This window comes from Poecilia mexicana, unplaced genomic scaffold (assembly GCF_051168715.1).
Source record: "Poecilia mexicana isolate PSO_F unplaced genomic scaffold, ASM5116871v1 scaffold_20, whole genome shotgun sequence".
Classification (NCBI taxonomy): domain Eukaryota; kingdom Metazoa; phylum Chordata; class Actinopteri; order Cyprinodontiformes; family Poeciliidae; genus Poecilia; species Poecilia mexicana.
The window spans coordinates 14,616,907-14,637,802 of NW_028263389.1; the positions used below are offsets into that span (position 1 = coordinate 14,616,907).

General features: G+C 37.2%; 2 protein-coding genes across 2 annotated transcripts in view; one reads left to right on the top strand and one right to left on the bottom strand.

Annotated features, from left to right (window-relative positions):
* LOC148153410 (uncharacterized) overlaps positions 1-20,896 on the bottom strand; it is a 440,640-nt gene that overhangs the window by 170,832 nt on the left and 248,912 nt on the right. The gene's annotated exons all lie outside the window — the stretch shown is intronic.
* On the top strand, positions 144-20,803 carry rnf32 (ring finger protein 32). The gene is made up of 7 exons (XM_088001646.1): positions 144-263; positions 508-609; positions 1,371-1,503; positions 13,316-13,458; positions 14,546-14,616; positions 17,991-18,030; positions 19,853-20,803. The coding sequence occupies exons 1-7, from the start codon at positions 144-146 to the stop codon at positions 20,084-20,086; spliced, it is 843 nt and encodes a 280-aa protein (XP_087857772.1). The 3' UTR covers positions 20,087-20,803.

Here is a 20,896-nt window from a genome sequence, read left to right on the forward strand (position 1 = left end):
TCTTTTTTATAGATCAAATTTGATCCATCTTCTTGCTTTTGAAAAATGTCGTAAGAACAGTATGTATGTTTGAAATATTTGATGCTTTAAAACTGGTTTCATGATTTGTCTTTCAGATCCAGGATGAGTTTCACAGAATCACAATGGTGCATCTTGAATCTAAGTTCATGTCCAAACTGGATGAATATACTCCTCGACTTCTGAACCTCTTCCACTCGAAGGGCGGAAGCATGGGGTTGAGATTGCAGGCTATCCTACTCAAGGTATCTTTCATTGAGCATTATCGTTGCTAATATTTTATTCTCAAAGTTTTGTGTTTAAACTTCTGGAATATCATTACTTAAATTTATTGGAGGTTAGCCTGTGATTGTCTTTATAAATGGAATATGAAATAATCGCATGAGAATTTGTATGAGTAGTGTTTTATTGCACTGGTCCCCAAGATGGCGCAGGAACTCAATATTAACAGTAATATAAACCACCTGGTGTTTCTTTTTTTCGTTTCAGACTCCAAGCAATCCTGACATCAACATGACCAGAGATGTTATCATTCGATGTTTGATGATGTACCTTGGGGAATCTACAGATGAACTCTTAAAAGAGTACGATGTAAGTTGAATTAGATGTTAAAATATAAAGTAGGTGATTTCTCTCATCTCTTGTACTTATTTGTTGGAAAGTCAAATCACAAAATAGTCATAACTGTATTTCTCCCAGTAGTTCTTGGCAAGGTATATCATTGTCCTCTGTTAAGTGTGTTTAAATTCTTATTTTCCGTTAAGTAATTTTTAAATGCTAGTGCAGAATGCTATCTCAATTTGATTTCATCAACTGGCATAATTTAAAACTTGTCAGTAATTTATGTAATTTTTTCCCTAAGAATGCTTTACCTAACCATAACTTTTTTTTTTAAGTCTTGGCAATTTGTCCCTAAAAGTGAGCTAAGACATGATGGCCAAGACGCTGCTTTGTGAATACAAAGACATTTTTACAGAAAGACTGAGGCAACGCAGAATAAGATATTAATCAAGACAGTGCCAGGAAGAAATAATAGTGTAATGGATTGATTTAATTTCAGAAACTTCATTTAGAAATATTTGTAACTGTTCAGCTCCTCATTGCATAATTGATTATAATATAATATATTATTATGATTGATTTATATATATCTTTTTCCTTTTTAAATTATGTGCATTTTTTTTTTGTGTTATCTCAGATTTGTCTAAAACACTGACATAAATAGAGTGCATTACAAGCAACGGCTGACAAACTCCAGATTTTCTTGTCCAAACAGTTGCAAGCAATTTGGGAAATGGAACCTTCTCCTTTGGCTGCACTGTCTGATATGCACAATGTTCTTGCTATTACAGGATGCTGATGAAGACGGTGTGTCACAGGACCTTGCTGTTCAAAGCCTGAAGATCTACAACATCAAAGCTAACACGTCAGAGGATCCAGACATCGGTATCGTGGTGGACGGCATGAAAATTCTAACTGCTCTGGGTAACTTTCCAAGGGCTTGCTCCCTGCTTGTTGGGTTGGCGTATGCTGTGAATCTCGCCTATCCAAAGGAGCTCAGATACACGTTTGAAGTGTTTCAGAAACTTCTCCTCGGGCTGGATAGTTCAAAGCTCTCCCCAAAAGTGAACAGCCTCAAGAATAAACTACTGGCTTAAGAAAACGGACCCTTGCTAAACAAAAGGGAATAGACAAGTCACTGTCAAAACCAACACGCAAAACTTTGTGAAATGCTCGGTGAAGTTAGTTAAAATTAGGGTCATTTTCAGTTCAGTGGATTTCTGCATGTGTATTTTTTCTTGCAGTACATTACAGTTAACCACCCTTTCTAAGGACTGACCCCTTGTTCTCATATGTGCCTGTTATATGGCTTGGATCTGTTCAGGTCTGTCACATGAACCCTTATACAGCATAGAGCATCCACTATTGCCTTTTTGGAGAGTCCATGCAGGCTTCACCACTGAAGGGTGATGATCTGCAGGCTGGAAAACTTTGTTGTGTTTCATTTGCACTTTATTTAATATGTTTTTTTCCAGTTCTGTCTTTCAACTTATTTTTCGAAAAGGAAAGTAAGTGTCACGGAGCCAAGGGCCCCAACACAGTGACAAGATGTAGCATAAACATACAAAAAAAGTAAATGGAAGTTTTTATGCCTCAAAAGTCTCGCCCAACTCTCACATCTTGTCATGTGTTTTCCCCAGGTAAGTTTTATGTGCATACTTGTTTTGTGCTCTGCATGCCTTAAACATGCAGAGCACAAAAGTGAACATAAGAGTTCACTTTAAACATAAAGTGAACTCTTATGTGATTGATAAATTGTTGAAGCAAGTTTAACTGAGTCCACGTTGATGTTGATGTGATGGTTCTAAAAAATCATGTTAACTATACTTTGAGCAGAGTGGCACTATGTTTTTGACTTGATACTGATATATATTGCCCCTTCTCTGTTTTATTGTTGTATTTAGGAATTTTGCACTAGTTGGTGCTGGATAAACACGTTTTATAAAATTGCACAAATAAATGCTGCTGCTGTTTTATGCATTGTAATTTGTTATTTTTTGATGCCACTCAAGTTTGGTCAGGATATTGTGTAAATTAGACACAGAAAAATTATGGCAACAAAGTGACATTCAATATTATTGAATAGATTTAAAGTGCTATGATACAAATAAAAACTTAAAATTGATCAATTATTTTAGCTACAGATTAATAAGAACAACAGTTTTAATGTGTTGAATTAACCAATAATGTGCTACAATATGAGTTGATATTATTTGTATTATTTACTTAATCCAAATAATTTTTATGTTGATGTTTAGTAAATGTAAATCAATTTCACCCATTTAATTAATAAATATAAGTTAATTTCACCTAGATTATTAGTAAATATGATTAAATTTCCCCCAGATATTTAATAAATCTACATCATTTTTGCTCAGAAACTTAGTAAATAAAAATTAGTTTTTCTTGTAAAATTGACTTGGATTTACTAAATATTTTTGGGCAATATAAATGATCATTTGCATTGATATTAATAAATCAAACACATTTCAGCTGTTGCTTTTATTAAGATGTACTTCATTTTTTTAAGTTAAGTTAAGTTAACATATTCAATACTTTTTAATCAAAATTGTAGAACTTAAATTCTATTCAATTATATTACGTGTCACTTTGTTGCCACAATTTTTTTAAGTAACCATTGGTCAAATTTTTCTCAGTGTACCTGTAAGAAGGCCAGACTATTGTCTCTAGAGTCTGATGTGCTCCGTCTTGATTCTGCTCTCTCAGGAGTCGAACTAGGTGAGAAAAGATGAGATACACTCTTGTTTCATTTGGCAACAAGTCCCGAGGAGGCCAACAGTCAATATTTCCCTTTTTGGTCTTCTCATGGAAGAAAAATCTATGCGTTTTACATAGAAGTGATGCCTGGCGCATCATAAGCGATGTTACTAATCCACCATAATAATCACAATTGTATTTAGCAGACATGAGGTGATACTTCATGGTTATAAGAATGTGATGCATGAAGAGGGGTCACCAGATTTTCCACTGCAAAATGTCGTTGTGACTGATTATTACAAAATATGAAAACGAGGGGTATGAATAGTTTTACAAGACACTGTACAGAGAATTGCTCTGAGGACCGTTCAACCATCACTCACAGTAATTCAGTTACTATCAGTCATTGTCCATATGATGTAAAAATATACATTTATTAACCATTTAACTGAATCTATGTTACCTGAAAGCTATCATCATTTTTATACATCATATTTTAATTATGTACATAATAACAGCCAGCCTGTAGTTGTTGTTTTTAAATAAATTTTGTTGTGGCTTCTTGGGCATAAAAGTTAACGCTGACCTAAAAATACTTATCTTGTGTGAGCCATGCTGATTTTGTTTTTTTGGTTATATTTATTAAAGTGACTTCTAAAACCATTTAGCATTCTTGGTAAGGATCTCTTGCTCGTGTGTGAATCACTAAGCTGCTGCTCAGCATGCTGATGCTTTGGGCCGGCCCTTCCTGCACACACTTTTGTGCGCCTGAGTAACTGTAGCTAAATAGAGGCCATCAAGCATCACATTTATATCACCAGTTGCAAGGCTGGCACAGGAACTTCTAATCATCAGATGGAATCATGATAATAAGTAAATGATAAGTTAGGAGCAGAAGTTCCGTGTGATAACAGGTTTTAGTTGTCAGTGCTGAGACATTTGATACTTTCAAATTGAGCCAATAAAGCAGAGTGTCCACAAATAAACGTTCATCAGATTATCAGAGAGATATACACGATCAAACAGATAGTAGAAACAAAAACATCAGCGGCTGCGCCTACTTTTGGCACACTGAGCAACATGCAAATCATGTGTTCATACTTCAGCTTTCATCGAGCACTAAGATTAACACTCTTGTTTGGCAGACTCAGAACAAGCCTTGTTGGGGGTGGAAAAAGTGGCAAACTCATGGAACACAGATCATCACATCACAGGTGTGTGAGTGATAGAGGTGAATGAGTGGCAAAGGAATATGCCTGCAGAAACTTTGCTTTTTTTTTTTTTTTTTACAGTCCAGGATGCTTTCAACACTCAACCCATCTGATGTTATTTTACTGAAGTCAGTGAGAGTTAATGGTAAATATTGCTATGGAAATTAGAACTTAAATATCAATATTTCTGTTGAGATAACGTATAAGACAATTTACGGTAAAAAAAAAAAACACAAAAAAAAAACAGCCAGTAATTCTAGCTGCTGTACCTCTGCTGATGGTTTCAAAACATCTTGAAGTGAAAATATTTCCATTATTAATAATTATTATTATTGCTAATAAGAAAAATAATGTTGCTATTAATAATTATTAGTATAATTATGAGTAATTATTATTACTAATAATGGAAATATTGTTTCCATTATTGGTAATTATTAGTCTAAATAGAATATTAGCAAATATTCAATTTATATATTTAATCAACAATTTTGCATAGTTTATTTCAAAATTGTGTCTGTTTAAAAACATGGTTTCACACTACATTATTATTTAGTGCATTTTGGTTTACTATGGTGTTATAGTTTTATATATCGGGAAGAAAAATCGGTTAAAAATCGGTTGATAACAGTGATGCTACTCTTAGCCAACAACAAAGGCAGTGGCAGAGATGAACTGGGAAGTGGGAGGTGGTGCAGATGGAAGAAAACTAATAATGCTGCTGTCCCCCAGCTGATTCAAAATTACTGGCTTGCTTCGACACTCTGCTTTAAGAATCAATATGAAATAGGGTAACAACACTCTGACTGTGTGCCGAATTGTTTACGGAGGCTGTAGATCTCAACGTAGCCGTCCCAAGTTTGACTCCCATGCTTGGTACCGTTGCCACATGTTGCTTTCTCTCTGCCCCCTTCCTGTCAGAATACCATTAAAAATAAAGGCCTCTAACATCGGAAAGAAAATAGTAAAAAGAATGTGTTCTGACTGAATGATACCAAAATGTAACTTTTGGGCCAACATATCAAGCACCATGCATGAAAAAATTTGTAAGGTCTTAAAAGATGAAACCCTTGGTTTAAAAAAAGATGGTGGCAGAATCATGATGTGGGAATGATTTTCTTCAACTCTGACCAGAAAATTGGTCACTAACCTAAATATATAGCAGGACTTATAACGTGCTACTTTATGTTGGTCTACAGCTATGACACCAACATGGGGGGCATCTACTGCTGCCAATAATTTCATGTTGTCATTATGCACTATTTGTTCTCTCCTTGAAGCAACTATGTAGGAAACAGTGTACTGTTTTCATCCTCTGCGCTGAGCATATATATGTTCAAAGACAAATTCAAGTGCCCTTTATTAAACCCAAAGAACAATTAAATGTTGTAGCTCATTTAGTTAAACAGTTGTTGTAGATGGTGATGGCTGTGGGGAGTCTGACAGAAACTAGGACATTTTGAACGCTGCAGTAACAGATTAGAGCACTTTGGGAATCACCATCTTGGTGCTAAAATACATTAAAAAAAAAGGTATTCTATATGAAGAGGCCAATTCAGGGTCTGATTCCCAACCTCAGGACTTTTGCTGAACGTCTTCTCTCCTTTTCTCTCAGCCCATTTCTTGTCTGAAACGCTTTGACCAATAGTGCCACAAATTACATTCACTTTAAGAGCCTTGTATGTCTGATTGATGTATAGGTCAAAGTAAAGTGGCTTAACAAACAAAAGACTGATCTTCTTAGAAAAAAAAAAAAGGAAAAAAGAAACACATATAAAGAAAAAAATATATCGGCTAAATCAAGTTTTCTCTACCCTTCTTCATCTTGATATGAATCAATTTTGGTGCATGTAAGGTAGCAGGGAGGAGACAGCGGGGAAAGTCCCCAATTATGTGGTAAATCTAGAGAGAGGTTGTGATATTTAGTCTTATTGCCCAGAAGAACTTGGCATTTACGAGACTCACCACAAACACATTCCCCGCAGCAGCGCAGGCAAACTTCAAGCTCTGTACACCAGCTCAATCAGATGAAATAGCTACTGCTTGTGATTTATGGTGGAGTTTTTGAAAAAAAATAAATAAATAAATAAAAGTCTCCAGCAGCCCTGCTTATTTAATTCAGGTGCTCTTAAAAAAAAAAAAAAACGAAGGAAAATGAAATAAGTTAATTATGTTTACAGTTGCTACTCTTTGACAAAAAGGTTGATGAATGGGTCTTAAATTTTCCACAGCTGCTGAGAACACCGCTCTGTGTTTCCAGTTCAAGGAGTGCACACTTTAATGTCTCGATGTTAGGAATACTATCTAGAACCATTAATGAACAATGACATTACATCAGGCAAATGCCAAGATTTCCGCTAATAACCTTTTTTTTTTCCTCCAGAATTGCAGGCATGCGTTGCACCTTTGACGCTCCATAAAGGTCAGCTGATTGCCCTGTGAGCTTAAAGGGTATGATTTGGCTCAACTGTGTGTGCATTGTATGTAATCAGCATGGTGTCAAAATGTAAGGACAAAAAGGGAATGCACAGATGTTGTAATGCCTCTCAGGCACAACGGGGGTGATTGGATTTTCAGTGCCCTCACAGGCCACAATTTATGGCCATTATGGTGGTCTATTTCCAGCTATAGTGATGGATTCTGCTCAATTATTGTCCATTATGGAGAAAGATGGCTGCGCAGCCATGCCAGAAATTACTGATTCCTGCAGCAGCACATTACACTAAAATCATCTCTGCTTGTTGAGCTAAGCCAAAACTGAAGCAAAATTATGTTCTTTTGTTTTCAGGCTGATTAAGAAAGTGATTCTCAACTCTTTCTTTGCCTTTAACTCCTGGTAATTACAGTGACATTCTACCTCTGATTGCATTTTTTTTTCATTGTTCATCTATTATGTCTATTTAATGTTCGGATTTTACAGTATTGTCAAAAGAAGGATATGACACTTCAGAAAATGTCATAAAGTATAGCTTACTATAAATTCAGTGTTGTAAAAAAGTATTTTACCCTCAAAGATTTTTTTTCCGTTTTTTTTTTTTTTCATATCTGCAAAAACAAATGAACAAAAACAAAGTTACTGACATCTATCAGTCTGGAAAGGATTACAAAGCCATTTCTAAGGCATTAGGATTCCTATTATCCATGGTGAGACTTCCAAAATTATTCCAGGAATCCATTAACAACTCACTCAAGAGGTAAAAAAATCAAAAAAAAATCTAAATGACAGCAGACCTAACTTGCAAAAAATGGCATACAAGATTAAAAGCATCGCCTTCCAAAACGAAGCCAAAGGTGATCTCAAATTTGTCTAAAAGATTTCAAGGTGATCTCCAAAACTTTTGGGGGAAAGGTTGAACATTTAATGTGTCCCCATTACTTCGGGTGTAAAGCTGACAGAAAAATAATATTTTGCAGGGTAGTGTTAGTGTAGTGGTTGGGAGCAGCTTTACTGCATCACAACTTTAACGACCTGATCTACCTGATGGAACCATGACTTCTGCTCTGACTTCATCCACAGTTACAAATAAACTTGACCTGATACAGATTTACCTGTTTTCTTAGCCATTCATGTTCAAATAGGAAAGACAAGAGAATATGCTTATGTTTAAAGAGACATAACTGTTTGCTAGAAAATAGTTACTCTTCTAAAACTGCAATAAATAAGTCTCTATAACAACCATTAGATGCTGTCTACGTAGAAGCTGGATGTTTGTGCAGCATGCCAGAAAAAAGCCTTTTCTGTCCACCATCACAAACATAAACAATTGGAGTTTTCTAAACACTACAAGGATTTAGGCTGGAATGTTGTGGTTTACATGAGATGAGATTTAGCTTTTCAGCAACAATCATTTCATGTTGGTCTAGTAAGTGACTAAAATATGGACCACAAGCATTCTCATCATGCTTGTGGCGAATCTGTGATACTGTGGGCCCGGTTCTCATTCAAAGGTCTTGGGAACCTTTTCAGGTCACATTCTGTAATATTTGAGTTTCTGTGTACTCCCAGGTTTGTATCTCTGCTATCTAGTGTCTGTGTTCGCAGATCTGTCCAGTAGCTTTCTTCAGTGTCTCCCAAGCTGTCTCAAGTCTGCACATCCACTCGCCTATCTAGCAATCAAGCTGCCCTGTATGAATACTACTTGGTTTTCTCACTCAGAGTCAGATGACTCTGTAACTGCCACCTGCCAATCTTCTTGTGTATTATTTTGGAGTTCCCCCTTGATCTTATTTTGTACATTTTTTATTTTTTATTTTTGCAAGCAAAACTTTAAATTTTCACTTGCTTGTTGCTTACCTCCTCCCTTCATTTGGGCTTCGCCTTTCACCATTCTATGACAAGTCTTCTCTACCACTGAAATGAAAATGGGCCAATATTTAGGACGGATCAATGCAGACGTTGTACACCACTACATAAAAAATCAATTTTCTCCCATTATTATCGCAGGGCAAACAGCTGTGCCAACTTTCCAAAGCTAATCTAACTCTACAAGTTGCTATGGTAAGATGGAACGAGATCGTTTATCTATTAAATAAAATGTAATGGTTCCACATTTTTGTGATTGGTTGTACTACATCAAGAAAATTCCCCAACTTATGACCATATAAATGGGCAAACATATTTGCACAGTTTGGTCTTGAGCTCCACCGCAAACGTCATGTTCATTTCCGTTTTTTTTTTGTTTTTTTCTTTTCTGCTTGGAGATATTTATGCCTAAATAATACAGAAGAGTCTGGAAGCAGGAAGAGTTGCTGTTTTTCCGGGCATCAGGGCACTGCAGTGACTGTAGCATTGCCAGAGCTCAGGCTGGCAGTCAGCACAAACTGCAGGTAATTGAGCAGCCAGCTGAACAGGGGGAGCTTCAATGGGCCTCTGAATGCCACAAGCAGACATTAATCAAAATCTTCGATCAATAACTTCTCAAGTGCTAATAAGCACTGGCACATCTAGTGATATGTGAGCCCCTTTATCATTTCAACCACCCGCAGATTTATAGGAAATCCATTGTTAGGTCCAAAGTATGAGGTAATGTAGCACTTAGTAAATGAAGTAAAACCAAAAGCCTGCGGTGATTTGTATTTCATTTACAAAGGACATGTCTAATCATTAGAAGCTCTGTCTCTCCAAGAAGCAACCAAACGAGTGTAATGATGGCTGTGTTCTTTTATAGCTTACTTACTCAGCAATGATGCGGGACATGACAGCAGGATAGTAAAGCCTTGCTGTCCTTCCCTAACTGGTCCGCTCCCAGATGGCCATGGGGGACTCCTGTGCACCATGGAGTGATTAAAGTCATGTTAGGGAAGCATTATCGGTCAAGTCATAAAATAATTTGATTTCTGTTCCCCCTCCACTGTCTTCTATCAAAGTGATTGGTCTCCTGGTCATCTCACTGGCTGACATAATTGTTAATTAACCATTATGGGCTGCCCTTTCTCATCTATATCGCACCGCAATCATTCATTTGACAACAATGCAATGTACAGAAAATGTATAATGTCGGGACACATAGCAGTTTTCTGCAGTGTGGCTGTAAATTTGTGATTATTAGCACGAGTCTTTTAAGAGTTTTCATTGATGTTTCCATGACAAGTTATCAACCTTGCATGTACCTTGCAAAACCATACCTTACTCTCATCCCTTGAACTATTTCACTTTTTTATGTTGCAATCACAAACTTCAGTACTGGGATTAAGAATTACCTAAGTTTGAAGTTGAACAAAAATGAGATGTAGGCTATTTAAAAAAAATAAAAAAAATAAAAATACAACTAAATTCTGAAAAGTGTGGTGTGCATTTGCGTACTTTCAATACTTTGTAGGACCACCTTTTGCCATTTGTGGTTTCTCTCTATCAAGCTGTGTATAACAAATAGTCCAATAAATCGGCCAATAAACTTTGATCTCAGCATGCAAACATCTCGGTGTGACAGAAATAAAAAAAAAAAAAAAATCATACTGATTGTCTCATCCCTATTGTGAAACACGGAGGTGGCAGCACCATGCTCCAGGGAAGAAGTTTGAACAACTCTGGTCAGAGTTGATTGCATGATGCACAAAGCTAAATACAGGACCAAAAAGTTAAATTTTTGTCTCATCTGACCACAGCACTTTCTTTCATGTTTGTTTTGTCCATCACATGGCTTATTGCAAATTGTAAACAGGAATTTTTTATGAGTTCCATTCAACAGCGGCTTCTTCCAAGAAGGTTAAAATTTTTTAAAACATAAATAATGTTCATCCTTTTCATTCCACTTAAGTTATGCTGTAGATAAAATCCCTGTAATATATTGTGAAATTTGAGGTGCATATTTACATGTTAAAAACGTCAAAGAGTGTGAATACTTTTTCAAGGCACTGATCCTGTGCAAATTTGCCAGGTAGCTTCCTCTTTCACATTTAGCTTGAAATTCTTGCTCCATTAATCAGTTTTTGCATGTTGAAGTTAGTTGTCTTCTCAAAAATACCACTGAAAACAGAAAGAAGTGTGTGTGTGTGGAGGGGTGAAGAAAGTTAAATAAAAAGCTCTTTAAAACATTACTCGCAGACAAAAAGACAAACAACGTCCCTAAAATCCATTCTGATGACAGTTGGAAGAATGCGGGCTTTCTGGTGGACTGGAGCCCCATCTTTGCCGTATCTTTTAAGCGTGATTATTTACTTTAAAACAACAAACCAAAGCTCCAGGTCTGGCAATGTGGATCACAGGCCTTTGATTGAGCCCTGAGCTTCAATTCTCAGCTAATAAATTGCTCCAGCCTTTTGTTTGGGGCATTAACAGCAGTGGTCTGCGTTTTTCTAGCCCTAATCTCAAGAATGCAACAGCCTCTTGAGAAGCTCTGGAGTTTCCTACTCTCACAGAGCTAGGTCTTCCCTTTGTTTTCTTAGAGAACTTCTGGGATTGACAGCCCTTGCTCTCCTTAGCTATCCGTTTGTGCTGATTCAGACTGATCCCATCAAAGTCAGTCAAGGCTGCATAGGATTTTTAAAGTCACACATACAACCAAACTGAATGTGAGAAATAAAGTTAACTTTTCATCAGGGACAAAATATTTTGTATTGCATGCTTATCTGTAAGGTTTTCCATCGGAGGGCAACCTGGGAGGGATCTCTTAGCTCACTGCACAGGTATGAGCAACTTCGCTTTGTTCAGCTCATTCTCTGACGACAGCTCAGTGAGTCACCTGGACACACAAACTAACCCTCTTTCAGACAGGTTCCAGCCGATCACTGACAACTCCCACACAATAAAATAACCATTAGTGAAAACAAGACCCTTTTTGTTGCAAAGAACAGAATTCTGTTCATAAAGATCACCAACACAAATATGTGCACATAATATAGCATTTAACTTAAACAATAAATAAAACTACAATGTGCTGTAAAATTCCAGAATATTGCATAATTATTTTCATTCTCTGACAAACGTATTCACTTAATTACCCTAGAGCATGAATGTGTTGCACAGCCATTTTATCATAAAGCAGCAAAAATGAAATGTATGCTCTTATTTAAGTGTAACAATCTAATCACCTAGTAAACATGGCAAAGAACTGCAAATGGTTTATGAAATAGAATGCATAATTTTACATCTCTAAAATGGTATTTCCAGCATAAAAAATAGAATTAATAACAATATATCAAATGTTATCATTACCGGTTTCTTGTTGTTTGTTAAAAGACAGAAACAGTTAGATTTCAAATGTGTTAGTATTGTTATATTATCTCTATGAAATTTACTTTCCCTGACCTTTCAGATCAGCCAATCAGACGCCGTGATGTCAAACTTGGTGACGGTGACGCTATGGGTAACCTGGCAACCACAGAGCCCAAGCCTCGTTAGTTCAATAGAAAACATAGAGTAAACATACTGTGGAAAATAGAATTTAAAAATGCTTTTTGATATAGTTTAAGCTCTTAAGACACCAAGCAAGCAAATGATAAAATTAAATTACGATGTAGGGCTTAGCTTTTTTAAGGAAAACACCAAATACCACCACAACACGGGGCGCAACAGGTAACCTAACAACCACTCAAGCACCTTTGATAATATGGCAACGCAGAAGGTTTGGGGCTGCTTTTATCTTATGTTTTTAATTACCTTTCCATAAAAGTTTGTTCTAAATAACTGTTAGCAACTTGAGTTCTTTGTCGGACGCTACTAACTGCAGACAGTGACGTTTTCATTGCGCTTAATTGGTTAAATAGAAAACACCTGTTAACTCTTCACAGTGCTATGTGAAAAAGATTCGAAAGTATATTTACACGACAACGATTCGAATGAAATGACCCAAAATTAAGATGCTGAGAATCTATCCTGTCTATAAAATGCTATGCACACTTGTTCATCAACACAGGATTAGATGCCGTTTTTAATGTCTATTTGGACTGCATTTGTAGCCAAAAGGTTTTGGTTTAAGGCTTAATGGTTTCATGTAGTTGTAATGCTAGTTGTAATGTAGTTTTTGAGGGCCATGTTGGCCCTCAAAAACTTTAAGCCCAATGTTTAAAGTAAAAATATTGAACTATATGCTTTATAGATTAGCTAGATACAACTCTATGCAATTCATGTCAATGACATTCACATCCCTTTAAAATCTTTACACCACAATGTATCTCTGTGGCATTTGACAAAATGTGAGAACATTTAAGGGGTGGGAATTCTTTTTTCATAACACTGAATGTACTGAACATTTATAATTTTTTGTACTTAATAGGGTGCCAATCAATAGAAGCTACAACTGGAAAAATATAATGTCTCATTCTTATGTGATTAATAAATGTATATTTGGACATTTTTTAATTGTTTGTAGCTCAGAAGTTGGGTTTGGTGGCCTCCCCTACTGAGAGATTGACAGAAGATGAATGGACCCAGGTAACGACAAGGTCTATACTGCAAGAAGAATCAGCTAAACTGTGTGCTATACGCAGGGAGGAGTTTTGCCTTCACGCTCAGGTATTCCCCAACACTTTTTTACCTCTTCGTTTTCTGTGTCTGTTTTTAGGGAAAGCTGTGTTTCTTTGCACAAACGGACAGCAACTCACACAAAGAATTTCCCTTAGTCACCCTCTTTCCCCCCACTGTTCTTGTATGTTCTAATCTGTGTGGACAACTGTACAAATTTACCCATACTGCATTGGAACTCAACTGTGAGGCGATGATGTAGCAATCAGTGTGTTGCTGTGAGGGTCATTCTGTCTTTTGCACCTTTCTGATCCCCTTTTAAGATGCCAATCTCCTCAAGAATGTGGGACTAAAAAAGCCAGCCTCACAAAGGACAGTTGCCATAGATGCACATGTAAATATTAGTTTAACTCAGGGCAAAAGAAAGTTAATTAGAGCCTGCTAACAGGGGAAAGTGACAAGAGAGTCTTTGTTGAGTTGGCATTTTCCTGCAAACTTTCAAACTATGACAATGCAATTGTGGTATAGTCTTGTACTTTGTTGACGTGATTGCTAAAACTGCTTACAACAGCAGTTGTTATGAGTCACTGGCACTGACTGGGATATTCACTCATTTATCAACTTTGTTTATTTTAATCCTTAATAAAAAATGATTAAAAAGTATTATTACAAAAAACTGTTTTTGTAATAGTATTAGATCAACAGGGTATTTTTTGCAATTATCTATTTTATGTCCTTTTTATAGCAAGAGAGACTCAACGTTTCTCTGTAATTTAATAGGTTGTCAAAGGGGTCTTGGAGATTGTGCACTACGGGGAGCCCTTTCACTGGTGATGGAGTGTGTTGGTCAGGCCAAAAACAATGGGAAATCAATATGCCTCCTCCTTGCACTCAAGAGGTCTGAGTAAACTGGTTTGTGTACTAAGCTTCATAGCTTTGGTTGTCTCCTTTCAGACGATAAAAGGCTCTCTCTCAAAGGTATGAGGAGGCAATAGTGCAGGTCCTATATAGCCTACAGGGGGTCATGCTGACTCCTTCAGTCTTATTGGACAATAGCACTGAAAGCTACAGACAGATATCTTTATATAGGTGCAAGTGTTTAAGTGTGTGTCTACATGTCTTTTCTCTCCTTTCTTAGATGTTTCTGTCTTGCTCTCATGTTTTCCACAGAAACTGTATGCAGGCCTTTGAGCGATATTCTGGTAGGAAGTGCTGAAGGGAGCGTTAGGAAACGTGTAATTCATGATGCTGCTTGACTGTACAGACGTCACTGTGCTACCAGGTAAACCATGATATATAACTTGATGATGACACTATTTCAGTGACCATAGGAACAAGACTCCACATACTCATACCTGTTCAATTAGTTCAATTATTCCTCATTACAATTGTATTTTATTAGAAACTTGTATAGTTTACAAATTATAAAGTAGCACATGGTTGTGAAGTTTAAGGAAAATTAGATATTTTTTTCAGAAATAATTTATGTGTGTTTCACTTTGTTAGTTGAGTATGGAAATAAATAAACTTTTCAGTGATATTCCAATTTATGGAGATGCAAATTTTAAAATTCTTTTAACATTTTTGTTTTATATATATATATATATATATATATAGATAGATAGATAGATAGATAGATAGATAGATAGATAGATAGATAGATAGATAGATAGATAGAGGATTCAAACATAATTGGCGAGTCTATGTTGCTTGTAAAAAAGTAAAAAAATATCCATAAAATCAAGTTCCCCCAAAGTCAAAAAGATGAGTCGCCAGTTCATGGAGCAGAGGGTAAGTTTGGCACTGAACTGCAGCAAGCATAATTTCAAATCATACAGTCCTAGTAAAGTTTACAGACACTTTTAGTTGCTCAGCCACTCTTCTTGAAAGGCATTGCTAGCGTTCGACCATTTTAGATGCCTAATTTGTCTCTTTCAAGTCTAATTTTGATGTGTCATTTTGGTAAACCAAATTCAGTTAAATTTTTAACCATCTAAACCAAACAATCACCAAACACAACTTGAGAGTGAATAATGTCCAGTTCTCTCTTAAATACGAAACTGCTGGAACAGAAGTGTGCCTGTGTAAAGGTAGTTTAAAAAAATCAACATTGAAGGAGAGAGCTCCTGAAAGATGCAGTTGCTCCAAAATCAATACATTTAAACCCATTTAAAAGTTGCAGCTGCCTTCATGGACAAGCCAAGTTACTTCTAGGTTGTTGTTTTTTTTGTCCAAGAAGATAAAGATTGAAAAATTTGGTCTCAATGAGAAGGAGTAGTGGCTTTTTTTGGATCATACGGGTAGTTGCCTGAGGCAGGAATAAGAACGGTAGGCCATAAGACCACATAAAAACATTATATCTGTTAGCTGCTTCTAGAACAAGGTTTGAATGATAAGGGGACAAATTCTGAAATGTCCAGCCAGAAACATTCCAGAAACTTGTTGACAGCAACCAGAAATGTGTTTCTTACCAACATGTTAGGACATTTTATTTATGTTCTTGTCCATATGTGAAATTTTAACCACAGAAATTGCGCAATAAAATCAAAAGTGTAGGAACTTGCTAGCCTCTGAATACATGCACACTCATCTGCTCTCACTTCTGAAGCACTTTTTAATGATTTATAAATGACATACTTGGTTCACCATTGACAGAGTTTTGTGTTTTAGTTGAAACAATCTGGATCTTCCAGTTAGCACATCAGGATCCTTTCTGCTGTGCATGTTTGGGTTGATTTTTACCTTCATTCATCGAAGCATGTCAGGTGAAGTGCCCATATTCTGAAGATGAAAGACATTGAAGAGGTGAAAAAAAAGTCATATTTTTGGATACTTTATGCATTTAAATTTCTCATACAGGGAAAGGATGGACATGATGGAGTAATACTGACAAATCTCTGACCGTTGGTTTAAATAATTTCACTCTGAGGCATCATGATACCCCATACAAAAAGGGAACATTGCCACCTAGTGAACCTGCCCAAGCTGAGATCTTCAATAAACAGCGACGACAGCGGTCAAGATTGCTCTCAACCATTTATCAGCTCTCTACGGAGGGGGAATAATTTCTTCTGAAAATTAACTCACTCACACCTCTTTATGACAGATGAAGCTCCAACACATGGATGTTCAATGTCAAGTGAAGGGCAGGTGGCAGTTCATTCTGTGTGGAGTGTTGCAATCACACAGAGTGCTTTGCTTCAAAGAGGCTGATTAAGGAAATCGACATATGCATGAGGTCCAGACTTGCAATATGTTGCAAGGGTCAGAGTGTCCTACCCTCTCTCCCTTGTCAGTTTCCAACATCTCAAACATAAACCATTCCCTCATGTGTCTCATAAACAAAGATGCAGCATTTACCGAGCCAATTAGCTCCGACCTAACGCTGAAACCCAACACATACGGCCGTGTACAGGTTCACATACTCAGGAAGGAGAAAGAATCATTCACTGTTGTCATCTTCTTAATAGTGAAGTAGAGATCGACCACTTGAGATTCAGTTTTGGTCTCACTGCCATTTTTTCATTTTGCATTTTGAGCTCTACTTAGAACCTCCTTAATATCCAACAGTGCAAAAATGTGAATTCTTGCCATTTTTCAACTGGTCTTACAATTGTGATCAGGACTCTATATATAGGAGTGCTCTTAAAAATAATCTCTTATTGGTTAGCTCTTATTCTTAAAACTGTATGCATCCTTCAAAGTCTTAGTCTTGACTCGGTGTCAGTTTAGGTGGTCTTGACAAAACAACCCATGTTGTTAAATTCACCTGTGGGCTGTAGAGGGGGCATCAGGAGCACATTTTTATGTAACGAGAGAGTTATGTGATGTCACGCAGCCAATGAGGCAAGAGCTCTTCTTCTATGAGTTCACAAATATGAGATTATTACTCATAGTAATTTATCTTAATTAAACCAAACTGACTGCTAAGCATTGTTTTGCACATCCAATATGTTTCTGAAATACATATTGAACTTAATAAATACAGTAAAGGGTATTTCTATACTCTTCTGTTCATTTAAACATTCAGGATTTTGACTAAATGAATGCTCAGTATCAAACCATGTGATGATTAATTATTGATTGTCCATCCATCCATTTTCTTTAAACCCTTGTCCCTCAGTGGGGTCAGGAGGGTTGCTGGTGCCTAACTCCAGCTATCGTTCTGGGCGAGAGGCGGGGTACACCCTGGACAGGTTGCCAGTCTGTCGCAGGGCAACACAGAGACAAACAACCATGCATACACACACTCACACCTAGGGGCAATTTGGAGAGGCCAATTAACCTGATAGTCATGTTTTTGGACTGTGGGAGGAAACCGGCGTACCCACGCATGCACAGGGAGAACATGCAAACTCCATGCAGAAAGACCGGGGTTCTAAGACCAATAATTAATCATCATAAAAGTACAATTCAGCTGGTCAGATAAAGTGGGCAGGAAAGCCAAAACATCTGGAAATGAAAAGTGAAAACTAAAAAGTTGGCTTTTAGCCACAGGGGCATTTCTACATTTTATTTGTGTGACTCAAAGGTTGCCAAGTGGTGGGTGGTCAGTAGATTGTCTCGTGTCTTTTGTCACAAAGGAGGACGATCTTCAAGAGCAGCGCAGCATGGCGCCGACAGGTGTGATTGACGTGATTTTTCAGGGGAAAGACTTATTTGCTTAGCTGACTGTAATGCAAACAGGCACGTCAGTGCTAAGCTGGGACCTGTGTGAGACGGGGAAACCTATTCTTTCAGTTTTCCTTGTGATAGCAGAGAGCAATAAAGCATCTTTGTATCATAAAGCCGCAGGTGTTCCCTGGGAGAAGAGGGGAAAAACACCTTCATATAAGGCCAGCTTCAGTATTCTTATCAGCTTATTCCAATGCACAGCTTTCAATTTTTGCTCAGCTACAGAGGTCCGACCCTGAGTCAACACATTAAGCGAGACAGTACTGACATAGATGGATTGCAGCGAGATAACACCGCTGGGCCCACCTCTGCTTCCCCATTTCTGTGCCCTCTCTCATCCACTTCTAAAGTGGAACAAGGCAAAGTTCACCTCAGGCTGTGCTGTTTGCCCTGACTGTCGAAAAGTCAGCCAGAGACATAAAACCCTCCATTTGAATGGCTAAAACTTGTTTAATTAGTGATAAAAGCCTAGCTGTAAAGCAATTCTGATGTGTCTGTGACTTAAGGCTTAAGGGAGAGCACTTGGGTGTGTGTGTGTCACAGAAAAGTAAGTTCGGATTTTGCAAGCCTACTCTTTTTTTGAGTTATGCAGTTGCAATTGAAAGTTACAACTATTATTCCAATACTTGTTAAATGTTCATGTGTGCATGCAATACATGAACACATTCAGCGTTTTTGATATTGCCCGATAACAGTTACTGATAAGAGAAGGTAGATGTGTATCAGGAGTAGGCACACCTTTATAAAAGAGATGCTATGTCAAACAACCGCACAAAATGAAATAATTTAAAAGCTATGGTTAAAATCTTTATTTGTAAGAATAGTAGTTGGAAAATTAATCTTATTATATTCTATATTGCTATATATGATGATGAGTCATGTGCAGGCCCCTGTGTCTAGCGACATCAACCTTCCCATTGACTCTGACTAGGCATTTCTGTCCTCCTGCAAGTGTGTCCACAGCATTATGCTGCTGTTCCCATAATTCACTGTGAAGATTGAGCGTCAGGATGAAACACACCTTTTTTTTTGCATGATGGCCAAATATGTGTAGTTTTGGTCTCATCTGACCAGACCACCTTCTTTCACCTTCTTATGTATGACTTGTGGCAAACATTTGTTCATTCATCAATGCCCTCTACCAACCAGACCTTCAGAAAACATCTGTATTCATACTGAGTTGAAATTACACTCCAGGGGATTGTATTTAGTCATCAAGTGAATCTGAAAGTTACTTGTTGCACAGAATTTTATTTAGTCCAATTAAAGGAAGCTGAATTCAAATTCAGTTTTTATTTGTAAAACATTGTTGAGAACCATGCACTGTTTTACCTCTATATCACAATTATAGAGGTAAACCAGTTATATATCACTAGTATTAATCTATCACTTTTGTGTTCAGAATGTGACAAAATGTTGAAAGCTTATAATCCTGGATGCATGTGATTTTAGAGCAGTTAGTTCTGCAGAATGCTAAAAAAAAAAAAAATAATACCGTTTGTGACTTAACAGGAGAAACCCCTCAGTGAAGTCTATTTAAATGATTAGCAGCACTATATGTTTTTTTTTATTATTATTGGTTTTCATTAATTCTCCGTGTTAGTTGGAGACATGACAGTATTGATCTGGCTGTTTAACAACTACAACCTGTCAGCATGCCTCAGCCATTACAATAAACTCACAATCAACCGTCGCTGAAAACACAGCTCCATTGTGTATCTGAATGAAACATTCTCATCCTTTGTGCCACTAAAATGGTTTTTCTAATTAGTCGCAGGAACTGAATGACAGCTTTGTCCGATACTGTCACACCGACATGGAGGCTTTTCTGAGTGATATCGACCGTTCGCTGTCATCAAGCAGACGAGTCCTCGAACAGCTGGAGAGAAAAGGCGTCTCAGAACCTCGGGAGAACGAGTGGGGGCGACTGAAGAGCCAGGTCGGAAACAAGACACAGTTGGTCATAAAATCCCGAATTCTGTTTCCAACCTTGCCTTCCTCCTAACATGTTAAAGCTTGCAACGAGACAAGAGCTTCAAAGCTGCTGCATAAAGAGCTCGGATCTCCACAGATGTGATCATTCACTTTACAATGTGAATGTAGATATGTGGGAGTAGTAGTCTTTTGTTTACTAAAAACAGAAGCAAGTCTGATAATGCACAGCAGACTTTTTATTCATAGCCTGGACTGCTACCAGGGAGCTGAAAAGACATTAAGACGTACTGCTCCTTAAGGCTTCATTGTGGGCTTTCTTTACCAACAGTGCTGTTTTTCCATTCAGGAGACCTGGGTGTGTGCAAAAAAAAAAAGTAGATGTCTTTATTTCTCTTTATCTAGTGTGAAAAGGTTGAGCACGAGGCAGGAGTGGCTCAACCTTGACACGAAGCCTCAAATGGTGAATGTGCTTTCAACACTTGCCTTGCACCCTTTTGCATGGGTGCAAACTCTATAAAGTGGAGTGCAGCTCGCTATGAAACATTTAACAGCAAGACACATTGGCCTCTAAATACAGGAAGCTGACACTGGTTAATCATTGGTGAAGCTGTGCTTGTTTATAAGCACAACTCAGCTTGCAAAAGTGTTTGTCTCTTGAAACCTTTATAGATTTTGTCATGTTACAGACACAAACTACTATGTGTTTACTTTGGATTTTTGTGATAGGCTAACACAAAGCAGAGTATGATTTTGAGGTGGAAGGAAATAAAAAAAAGATATAACATGAGTTTGTACTTAGCCCCTCTGATACCCTTGTATAAATCCAATGTAACAAATAGCTTTCAGAAGTCACACATTGAGTGTAATTTAATGTAAGTGG

Excerpts from the sequence above, each read along its gene's own strand:
- rnf32 (XM_088001646.1), top strand. The coding sequence starts at position 144 with ATGGTGCATCTTGAATCTAAGTTCATGTCCAAACTGGATGAATATACT. Across the intron at positions 13,459-14,545 it reads AGTTTTGCCTTCACGCTCAG|ATGTTTCTGTCTTGCTCTCA; the intron begins GTATTCCCCAAC and ends CTCCTTTCTTAG. Across the intron at positions 14,617-17,990 it reads GAGCGATATTCTGGTAGGAA|GAGGACGATCTTCAAGAGCA; the intron begins GTGCTGAAGGGA and ends TTTGTCACAAAG.